Source organism: Mobula birostris, chromosome 7, assembly GCF_030028105.1.
Source record: "Mobula birostris isolate sMobBir1 chromosome 7, sMobBir1.hap1, whole genome shotgun sequence".
Lineage (NCBI taxonomy): Eukaryota > Metazoa > Chordata > Chondrichthyes > Myliobatiformes > Myliobatidae > Mobula > Mobula birostris.
The window spans coordinates 142,706,501-142,718,562 of record NC_092376.1 but is presented as its reverse complement, the minus strand read 5'-3'; the positions used below and the strand labels follow the sequence as shown (position 1 = coordinate 142,718,562).

Sequence of the window (12,062 nt, the reverse complement as noted above, 5' to 3'; positions counted from 1 at the left end):
ATTGTGTGGTAATTGACGCAAACAATGCATTTCCTTGTACATTTTGATGTACATGTGACAAATAAAATTAATCTTTAAAAACTTGTGATGAAACAGCAACCTGTTTTATTTGCTTACTTTAAAGTAAATCTAGCAGATACACATAAATACTTAATGTTTAATCTATTTACAAGTCTTCTAATATTTGGAAAAGCAATAACATGCAAGTCATCAACTTGCCGAACTTTTGGTACCACAGGCATTTTCTGTTTGTTGCAGGAATCACTTCAGTCTTTTTGTTTGCATTAATGCATAGTACTGAGAAAAACTTAGTAGCCATTACAACCCAGAGAAGATCGAACAAAGTTCCATGAAGAACATGGCTCCGAATTTAGCAAACAATGAATCTCAGCTTTTGTATAGGAGTTGCTTTTATTTGTTCTTTCCAATATTTACATTAAATTTGAAGTCATACAATTCCAAATACCTGGGTCTACTTTTCCTTCAAATACATTGACTTGTAGAGAATTATAAACCCTCAATATCTGTAACATTCAGAACAGCAGAAGGAGCTACCAAACAGTTCCATTCACCTTGGACCCTTCACTGTCCCAACAAAGTGGTGAAAAAGATTCAAAAGTTTAAAACTGTTGTACTGAAACAACACATACACGTTTTTCAAAGTTAATGAATAAAGCCTCTGCAGTACATTATTGGCAGGAGGGTGGGTCACAAAGTAACCAAGGTGTTTAATCCTAGCAATCAGGATAGTCTGGTTAACAGTAAAAGGACAGATAGGACCACCGTTTTAAATTGGATCAATTTCAATGCACACAGCTTATGAGGGGTATTAATAGGGTAAATGCAACCAGGCTTTTACCACTGAAGTGATTCCTGCAACAAACAGAAAATGCCTGTGGTACCAAAAGTTCGGCAAGTTGATGACTTGCATGTTATTGCTTTTCCAAATATTAGAAGACTTGTAAATAGATTAAACATTAAGTATTTATGTGTAGATGTGTAAGGTAGATGTACACTGGGTGTGGATTGCCTCCAAAGATTGGGATATTGTGACCATAACAGAAATGTGGCTGACAGAAGGACACAACTTAATGTGCTGGGATATTGATGCTTTAGGTGCGACTGAAGAACAGGTAAGAGTGGAGAGAGGTTGCATTTTTAACAAGGGAGGACAAAACAATAGCGCTTGAGAGGATATTCCTGAGTAGGTTAATGCTATTGAGAGTTTTCCAGTATCAACTGGACCACCCAGACAACCCAAGAGGGATTGTACATTCAAGACAGTTTCCTCAGATGGAATTTAATACAGACAGATGTGAGGTGTTAAACTTTGGGATGAAAAACCAGGGTAAAAAAACATGGTGAGCAGAAGGGAATTGAGTAGTGCAGTAGACCAGAGAGATCTAAGAATATAGAGTCATGTTGATTGAAAGCGGGGTCATAAGTAGATAGGGTCATAAAGAGAGCTTTTGGCATATTGGTCTTCATAAATCAAAGTACTGAGTACAGAGGATGGGATGTTATGTTGAAGTTGCACAAGACATTGATGAGACCTAATTAGAATATTTTGAGCAGTTCTGATCAACTATCTCCAGAAAGATATCAATAAGATTGAAAGAGTGCAGAAAAAAATTTACAAGGGTATTGCCACAACCTCAGGACCTGTTACAGAGAAACCTTGAAAAGAGGGTTCGGACTTTATTCCCTACAGCATAGGAGAATGAGGCGAGATTTGATAAAGGCATACAAAATTATGGGAGGTATACACAGGGTAAATACAAGCAGGCTTTTTCCACCAAGGTTGGGTCGGATGAGAACTAAAGGTCATGGGTTAAGGGTGAAAGATGAACTGTTTAAGGGAAATATTAGGAGGAACTTCTTCATTCGAGTGAATGGTGAGAGTGTGGAACTTGCTGCCAGCAGAAGTGGTGGACTCTGGTTCGATTTCAACATTTCATAGAAATTTGGATTGGTACATGGATGAGAGGGGTATTGGAGGCTATGATCCGGATACAGAACGATGCAACTAGGCAGATTAATAGATTGACACAGACTAAAGAGTTAAATGGCCTGTTTTGGTGCTACGGTGTTCTATAGTTCTATTACTCTAAGACTCACACAATAAATAGAGGAACCTTCTTGGGAATACTGGACCTTCTCTTAGGGAATGAGGGGGGCATGTAACTGAAGTGGCAGTTGGGGAGCACTTTGGATCCAGTAAATACAAGTCTATTAGTTTTAAGATAATTATGCAAATAGATAAACCACTTCCACAGATTAAAGTCCTGAACTGGAGGCTAGTCGGCAGGATTGACCTGGGGCCATAAAGGCAAAGGAACAGTTGGCAAGTGGGAGAATTTTAAAAGGGTCATATTAGGAGTCCAGAGGCAGCCAGTTCCTGTTAGGGTAAGGTATCCCTGGCTGATGAGCAATAAGCAAGGTTGAAAGAGTACAGAGAAAATTTACAAGGATATTGCTGGGTCTGGAGGACCTGAGCTATAAGGAAAGATTGAATAGGTTAGGATTTTATTTCTTGGAACGTAGAAAACAGAGGAGATTTGATAGATATATACAAAATTATGAGGGGTATTAATAGGGTAAATGCAACCAGGCTTTTACCACTGAGGCTGGGTGGGATGGCAACCAGAGGTCATAGGTTAAGGGTGAAAGGTGAAAAGTTTAGGGGAACATGAAAAGAAACTTCTTCACTCAGAGGGTCGTGAGACTGTGGAACAAGATGCCAGCACAAGTGGTGCATGCAAGCTCAATTTCACTGGTTAAAAGAAGTTTGGAGAGGTACATGGACGGTAGGGGCATGGAGGGCTATGGTCCAGTGCAGATCGATGGGAGTAGACAGTTCAAATGGTTTGGCATGGATTGGATGGGCCAAAGCGGTATTTCTGTGCTGTACTCTTCTTTTAAGCAGCTCAGTACAAATGAATCTGTTGACAAATATAAAAAAATTAAAAGCAGGCTTAAGAGGAAAATCAGGATGGCAAAAAGAAAGTATGAGATGGATTTGATGATTTGTGATGAAAGATCTGTCTTCTGTTCAACTACACATCTTGTTCTACTTATCTGCAGAATCTTTAGTGTTTAAGAGATAGATTTGGCAAGCAAGGTTAAAGATAATCCCAAGAGGTTCTTCAGTTATATTTTCAGTAAAAGAGTGTCCAGGGAGAGACAGGTCCTCTTAAAAGCCATCTATTTCTCCTTGGTGTTTTCTAAGAATATCATGGACACCAGAGAAATGATAGCAATAAGTAGTGATAAGCAATTCCATTGTTAGAGAAATAGACATGAGATTCTGTGGGTGTGATAGAGACACCCCAAAGGTATGTTGCCTCCCAGGTGCCAGGGTCAGGGATGTCTTGGATTGGGTCCATGTTATTCTAAAAGGGGAGGGAAAGCAGCCAGAAGGCTTGGTAAATATTGCACCAATGACATGGGTAGGAAAGGTGAGGACATCCTAAAGAGAGATTTTAGGGAGCTAGATAGAAAGCTAACAAAATAGACCTTCCAGGTAGTAATCTCTTGATTGTTGCTTGTGCCATATGCCAGTGAGGGCAAGAATAAGATGGTTTGGCAGATGAATGCATGGCTGAAGAACTGGTGCAGGGGGTAGGTGTTCAGAATTACAGATCACTGGGATCTCTTCTGGGGAAGGTACAACTTGTAAAAAAAGGGGCGGGTTACCCCTGAACCCAAGGGGGACCAACATTTTGTGAGCTGGTTTGCTAGAAGTGCTCAAGAGAGTTTAAACCAATATGGTCGGGTGATGGGACTGGAGTGATAGGGCAGAGGATGAGGTAGTTGATTTACAAACTCAAGCAATGTGTTGTGAGACTGTTAGGAAGAAGAGGCTGATGATAGGGCAAAATTGCAGTCAGTGGGATGGGCTGCAATGTAAAGGAGGAGAATATCGAAAAGGGAGATGAATACAGGACAGATGTATATAGATGCAGTATAAAGCATAAGGTAGACAAACTTGTAGCAGTTACAGATTGGCATGAATGATGTTGTGGGTATCACTGAATCATAGCTGAAAGAAGATTATACCTGAGAGCTTAACATCCAAGAACACACAATGTATCAAAAGGACAGGCAGGTAGGCAGAGGGAGTGGGAAGGCTCTGTGGGTAAAAAAGATAAAATTAAAGCAATAGGAAGAGGTGACATAGGATTGGAAGGTGTAGAATCATTGTGGGTAGAGCTAATAAACTGTAGGGTATAAAAACTCTGATGGGTGTTATATACAGGCTTCCGAACACAAGTAAAGATGTGGTTTACAAATGACGACGGAAGGTAGGAAAAGCATGTCAAAGGGGCCATGTTACAATAGTCATGGAGGACTACAAATGCAGGTTAAATGGGAAAATCAGGTTGGTGCTAGAATCCAAAAGGGGGAATTTGTAGAATGGCTACAAGTTGGCTTTTTAGAGCAGTTTGTGGATGAGCCCGCTAGGGTATCATTTATTCTAGATTGGGTATTGTGCAATGAACCAGAATTGATTGGAGAGCTTAGGATAAAGGAACCCTTGGGGGACAGTGATCACAATATGATAGAAATCACCCTGCAATTTGAGAAAGAGAAGCTCTAGTCAGATGCATCAGCATTAAAGGAAAGGAAATTGCAGAGGCATGCGAGTGGAGCTGGCCAAAAATGCTTGGTAGCGAACACTAGCAGGGATGATGGCAGAGTAGCAATAGCTGGAGTTTCTGGAAGCAATGTGGAAGACGTAGGGTAGATACATCCCAAAATAGTAATACAGGTATCCCTCACTTTATGGAAGTTCACATTACGCCACTTCACTTTTACGAAAGACCTACATTAGTACCTGTTTTTGCTAACCGAAAGAAACTCGGAAGAGGATGTTCGCTTTTATGAAAAAAGGTGAAAAGCGAAAATAGCTTTCAGCATTTGTTTTGCAGCGAGCCGTTATAGAGGCAGCACGCACCCCAAACAGCGAAAGCAAAGCAGAGCGCCCCAAGCAGCAAGACGTAATTAAGCGTTTTGATCATTTGAAGAGCTAACTAAGGGGATAGACGAAAGTAGGGTATGGATACTGTCTATATGGACTTTAATCAGGTGATGCATTTTGGATATTCAAAGCACGGTAAGGTCTATCTAGTGAATGGCCGGAAAGGGATGAAATATCATCGAACAGAGGAACCTGGGAGTACAGGTGCACAGTTCGCTGAAAGAAACCACACAACAGGGTTGTGAAGGTGTTTAGCATGCTGGCTAAATGGAGACAGGCTAGCCCCTATTGACATCAATGGATCTGGGGTTGAGAGGGTGAACAGCTTCAAGTTTATTAGCAGAGACACCTCACGTGGTCTGTACATACCGGCTATGTGGTGAAAAAGGCACAACAGCACCTCTTGGGCCCCCAGATCTTAAGAACTTTCTATAGGGGCACAATTGAGAGCATCCTGACTGGCTGCATCACTGCCTGGTATGGGAACAGTTCCCTCAATCGCAGGACTCTGCAGAGAGTGGTACGGACAGCCGAGCACATCTGTAGGTGTGAACTTCCCACTATTCAGGACATTTACAGAGACAGGTGTGTAAAAACAGCCCAAGGCACCCCAACCACAAACTGTTCCAGCTGCTACCATCCAGGAAACAGTAGCGCAGCATAAAAGCCAGGACCAACAGGCACTGGGACAGCTTCTTCCACCAGGCTAACAGACTGCTTAATTCATACTGACACAAATGTATTTCTCTTATATTGACTGTCCTGTTGTACATACTATTTATTATAAATTACTATAAACTGCACATTTAGACAGAGTTGTATCGTAAAGATTTTTTACTCCTTATGTATATGAAAGATGTAAGTGATAAAATCAATTCAATTCAATTCATCAGTTGGGGCATGTGTTTGGGAGCAGGGACATTATTTGCAGCTATACATGTCATTGATGTGGCTGTGCTTGGAGTATTGTGTACAATTTTAGTTACCACCTTATACAAAAGACATTGTCAAGCTGGATAGGGTGCAGGAGAAATATACGAGGATGCAGTCTGAACAAGAGGAAGTTATTGAAAGAAGTTGGCCACCCTAGATCTTTATTCCTTGGAGCATGTAAGTCATGAAAGGTAAAGATAAGATGGATGGTCATAGTCTTTTTCCTCGGGTTGGGAGTCCAAAACTAGAAGGCACAAATACAAGGTAAGAGGGGAAGGGTGTAAAGGAGATCTGAGGAATAACCTCCAGAAGAAACAGTCAAGCAGGCACAATTACAACATTTAGATGACGCATGTGGATAGGTATATGCAGGGGAAGGACTTGGAGGGTTAAGAGCCAAACGTGAGCAACTGTGACCAACAGGGAGGATCACAGACATGAGAAAATCTGCAGATGCTTGAAATCCAAGGCAAAACATACAAAAGGCAGGAATAACTCAGTTTAGGCAGCATCTATGGAAATGAATAAACAGCTGACATTTCAGACTGAGACCCTTCATTAGGAGCCCTGATGAAGGGTCTTAGCTCAAAGCGTCGACTGTATATTCTTTTCCATAGATACTGCCTGGCCTTCAGCATTTTGTGTGTTTATCAGGGAGGATGCTGTGGTGGTCAGTATTGACCAGATGGACCGAAGGTTCTGTTTCTGTGCAATATTACTTTAACCAATCCAAACGTGGTTTTAACACCCATTGGTCGACCACGGATATTGTGTCCTAGCTGTCCTAGTGTGTCCAAGCCAGGGTAGTACAATATGGAGGGCAAGCTGTTGCCCATGCAGCAGGCTTACCCTCTCCACTCAGATGATTAATCAAAAGGAACGGCAGAGATCGATACAGTTTGGCACCAGCAGTGTCGCAGAATTGCCAGTCATTGTTAATCTCAACATGGGATTGCCATAGGGACTCCTACTCTTGAATTTTTCTTTAGAGTTTACTCCTGGAGTGCCACCCCCCCCCCCCCGCCGAGTGAATATAGCTGCAAGGCAGCAGAGGTTTCAGATCAGAGTTTTCCTTCTCCAAAATGAACTACCAACCATGGCTGATGAACGCCATCTGCCCAAAGTGACAGGTTTCAGGGCACCAGTAACCCTCCTTTCCCCTTCTCCTGTCAGCAGAAACAGTTCCACTGTGCTTAGTAGTTAAGCCACACATGAAGGCCAGGAGCTTGATTTGGTTGTCAGCAGCTATTTGAGATGGACACCATTGAGAACATTTAATAGGCAGTGGAAGTTTATCCCCACTTCCTTTCCTGGTTATGACAACCTCAAGGAACCTAGGTACACTCATGTCTAATATTTCCACAATCCTTTCAAATGATGACAGTGGGTGGATCAAACAAAGGTAGGTAATGTTAATTATCCCAGTCAATATTTTTAACAATGATATGCTGCATAGCATTATAAGGAGTGGTTTAGAGAAAAAGGTTTCACGTAATTCTAAAATTAACTTGACACTATTGGGCATCAGAAAACTGGCAAGCAAACTTAAATGCAAGTTCTACCTCACACAAGTTGTCAACTCATCACTACAAGTTACAAAACAGAACAAGACCTTACATCAGACAAAGTACTGACAATTACTTGCCATATATTCACCATGTGTAAACCATTTTATTATTTATCTCAGGTACCCATCCAGTCTAGTGTTAATGTTAAAACTTACTGCAGCTTCTCACATTGATAAAGACAATGGTCTTACCTAGATTCAATCCAAAGGAATTTAATAAAATTGAAAACCAAAAGTAACCACCAACCTGAAGGTAAGGGTTGTTCCTTAATAACACCATTCTTATTTCTTTCCTCCCAGTCCACAACTTCTTTGTATATCAATTCTGAAAAAAACAAAAGTTTGACGATATTGCTCAGAGAAAATGATGCAGTGGAAAATAATGAGCTGCAAAAGAATGAAGAAACAGATGAGAAATATGGGCCATGGCAAAGGAGGGAAAAGCAGTCAAAGCAATAGAATTGATGACATTGACCTTAATGACAAAGTCAAGCAAATCTTTGTTCTGCATGTTGGAAGAGAAGGAGCTGATAAGAAGTTCAATAGCATGGTCCACAGTAAAATAAAGCAGCTAAAATTTACCACTGTCCTCTACTTCAGGAGTAACTGGAAGCTTTGCCAGCTCCAAAAGTATGTGATGACCCGCCCAGATTTGGTGATTCAACCAGATTCTTCTGCCCTTCAATCCTCTCCAACTCCCACATCTACTTGAACCCATGTCAATGGGACAAGTGTGCAACAAAAGGAGTATAACAAAGGCAGGCCTAAATTAGTACAATTAATGTTATGACAATTTCTTTGGCAACAAGAAAATCAAGGTGGAACTCCAGTAAACAGTTAGTACCTGTGAGATAATTCTCCAGCAAAAAAAATATTGGTGTGTGAACACATGAACACTACAGCACACATCTTCCCTTACTTCCCATAGTAACCTGGGGTACATCCTGTACAGCCCCTGGGACTTATCTATTCTAACATTTTTCCAAAAGTTCCAGCACATCCTCATTTTAATGTCAACATGTTCCAGCATATTAGCTTGTTCTATACCGTCCTCATATTTTCAAGGTTCCTCTCACTGGTGAGTACTGAAAACAAAGTATTCATTAACTGCAGTCATAGGGGTTAGCTTTTCTCCATTCCTCCTGTAGTCCACAACTAGCTCCTTTGTCTTTGCGACACTGAGGGAGAGGTTGTTTTCTTGACACCACTGTGTCAGGGTGATGACTTCTTCTCTGTAGGCTGCCTTGTTATGATTTGAGATAAGGCTAATCAAATTTAATTAGCAGATTGGAGCAGTAGGTGGCGACACAGTCATAGGTATACAGAGAGTAAAGGAGGGGGCACAGGACACAGCCCTGAGGGGCACCTGTGGTGAGGGTCAGAGAGGCAAAGGTGAGGGAGCCCACTCTTACTACCTGCCAATGATCTAACAGGAAGTCCAGGATCCAGCTGCACAAGGCCGGGTGAAGGCCGAGGACTCTGAGCTTCTTGTCAAGCCTGGGGGGAATTATGGTGTTGAATGCTGAACTGTAAAAAAGATTTAGCTTATCTGGGAGAGAGGCAGCAATGTTGGCAGCGCCACTGCGCTTAGCTTTGAAGTCTGCGATGGTGTGCAGACCTTGTCATAAGCTGCACGTGATTTTGGTGGTGACTTGTGTCTGGATCCTGTCCGTGTGTTCTCGTTTCGCTGTCTTGATGACTTTGCATAGACTGTAGCTGCATTTCTTGAGTTCTTGCTGATTACCGGCAATGTAAACTCTGTCTCGCGCGGTTAGTACTGCTCACACGGAAGTGCTGATCCAGTATTCAACCAATGCTCACCCACTGGGAGACTGACACTTGACCTGGTTCATTGCCTAGCACCTGATCCAATATGGCCTCTCCTCTAGTCAGCCTTTCTATATATTGTGTCAGGAATCTTTCCTGGATGTACCTAACAAATTCTACCCCATCTAAACCTTTTGCACTTCGGAGGTGCTAATCAGTAATAGGGAAGTTGAAATCACCAATGACAACGACCCTCCTAATTTTGCACCTTTCCAAAATCTGCTTCCAATTCTCTGCACTGCTCAAGCATTTTGTGTATGCGAATAGATATTCTGGACAAAAACATGGGAAGTACAGACTGTTAATTTACTGCAAAGACTGAAAAAACATTAAGGTGAAGGATGAGTGGGATAAAACTGAAGATGTCAGAAAGAAGCCTGCTGAACAAAATAGAAGTGGAAGAGAGGGAAGAGCGAGGTTGTGCTAATTGTATAACCAGTTACAGTGCCTCTAAGGTGTCTCTAGACAATGGATTTGGTCTTATAACAGGGCCATCGTAGACTACCATGATAGGACAGTAGTGAAGTAGAGAAATTGAGATGCATCAAGGTAAGCACAAACTATTAGTACAGAACTTTAACAGAAAAAAAAGTAACAGTTTCAATAAAAAACAGCATAAATAATGAAACATTCAAGCTGAGAAACCAAAGTAACATATTATTCCAGGATTTTATATCCAGAATCTAAAACAATTGTGCACTGAAGAGATTCAGCTCAGAAATTAGAAATCTTTAAGACAAAAGCTCTGCAACGAACAATGATTGGTTACCTTAAATGGGACGAGTTACTTTAAATTATAAAGGAATTGCAACTGAGGCAAATCATCATGGTCAAGATATGCAAGATGGTCTGTATGGAAGAAAAATCCATACATTCAAAAAAATAAAACAAGCAATGCTCTGGACATTAAAACAACATGATAAAAACATGTTCCTATAGCTTAAACTAAGCTGTATTTACTCTACAATAGATGACAGGTGCTGGAATACAAGGCTGTTGAAAAAATAGTGATGGATGACAATGAACAAAATTACAGTAAGAGTTCTTCAGAGAACTGCCAGTATAGAAATTATTATTTAACCTTATTACCAAGATTGAGCCACGTTGAACAAGGAGATAGGATTTCATACTCAGGCACCTCTTTAAAATCTATTTGATAAAGCTGGAATGTATTAATTGAATTGTTAAACTTAACTGTTAACTTCATATTTAGAGTTAAGTTGTGACAATGATGGGATGGTAGTATATTAAATGGCTTTTCCTTGCAATTGAGAGATTTTTTTATATGAACATTTTTATCATGTCCCTAAAATAGGAAAATGATTAACCTGAGTTTTTATGCTATTTATTCTAGAATTTCTTTTGTGATGAGGAAGTGATTTGAACAAAATTACGACAATGGAGAACCAGGTTGATGTTTAAATAGAACACAGATGCACATCCAGATCTCTTTAAAATACAGTACAAGAAATGAAGTTTCAGTACAAAACAATGGAACTCCAGTGAGAGTGAAATAACAATGATTAAGAGCAACATATGATATTTACCTTTCCATTCCTCTATAGTGTGCTCCCTTTCTTCCAACTGTTTATCATATATCTGTGGAGGGGGCTATTGCACAAACAAAACCTTATTAGAATGAGATATATTAAAGGCTGTATGATAACTATAACATTACATGTTGAAACATAATCTTACACATGCATGACACTTTAATGCAATTATAGCTCAATAGTTGGTTTTTAGTTTACTGGACTATTAATTACATAAATACTCTAAAATCATAGAGGTTCATCGATTAAGTTCAAGTGGTATATGTAGCATGATCCCATCAATTTGAATGGAGTTGCCCACCTGGATTGAAATGTTTAGTGCATTTTCCCCTTTATTTTGTTACAGATAGATACTTCATTGATCCCAAAGGAAAGTACAGTATCACAGTAGCATTGTAAGTGCAGAGATATACAAATACTAGAAGAGAAGAAAGAATAAAAAGTAAGTTACCTCAAAACAGTTTAATAGGAGGGGTTCATCACTTCCCCGGTTATAGGTTGACTCATTATAGAGCCGAATGGCCGAGGGTAAGAATATAGCGCTCTTTGGAGCAGCGTTGTTGTCTTCGTCTATTACTAAAAGTGCTCCTCTGTTCAGCCAAGGTGGCATGCAGAGGGTAAGAAATACTGTCCAGATTTGCCAGGATTTTCTGTAGGGTCATTAGTCTCCAGTATCCAGATGACTCCTATAACAGAGCCAACCTTTCTAATCAGTTTATCGAGCTTACTGGCATCACCTGTGTTGATGTCTTTGCCCCAGCACACCACCACATAGAAGATTGTATTTGCAACAACAGACTGGTAGAACATGTGAAGGAGAGGCCTGAATACTCCTAGGGACCTCAGTCTCCTCAGGTACTTGTAGGTTCTCACCATCAAAAGTAACAGGGAGCATTGCAGGCTTAGTTTTCCAAAAGTCCATCATCTTCTTTGTCTTACTAACGTTGAGCTACAGATGATTCAGCTTGCACCATTTGACAAAGTCCTCCACAAGGGCCCTGTATTCATCCTCCTGTCCTCCCTTTATACACCCAACTATTTCTGAGTCATCAGAGAATTTCTGCAGATGACACAACTCAGTGTTGTATCTCAAGTCCGAGGTAGACTGGATGAACAGGAAGGGAGCCAATACAGTCCCCTGTGGGGCCCCAGGGCTACTCATAGTCATGTCTGACACACAGCTCTGAAGCCGCACAAAGTG

General features: G+C 40.8%; 1 protein-coding gene across 7 annotated transcripts in view; it reads right to left on the bottom strand.

Annotated features, from left to right (window-relative positions):
- LOC140200470 (mitogen-activated protein kinase 9) overlaps nt 1–12,062 on the bottom strand; it is a 60,485-nt gene that overhangs the window by 13,286 nt on the left and 35,137 nt on the right. For 6 of the 7 annotated variants that reach the window (XM_072263834.1, XM_072263835.1, XM_072263829.1 and 3 more), the window contains 2 exons: nt 10,856–10,919; nt 7,729–7,806 (listed from right to left, as the gene is read on the bottom strand). In XM_072263834.1, the coding sequence (XP_072119935.1) occupies nt 7,729–7,806; nt 10,856–10,919 (142 nt within the window). Of the gene's footprint in view, nt 1–7,728; nt 7,807–10,855; nt 10,920–10,941; nt 11,280–12,062 lie in introns of those variants that run through there. The other variant, XM_072263836.1, reaches the window with a different exon arrangement.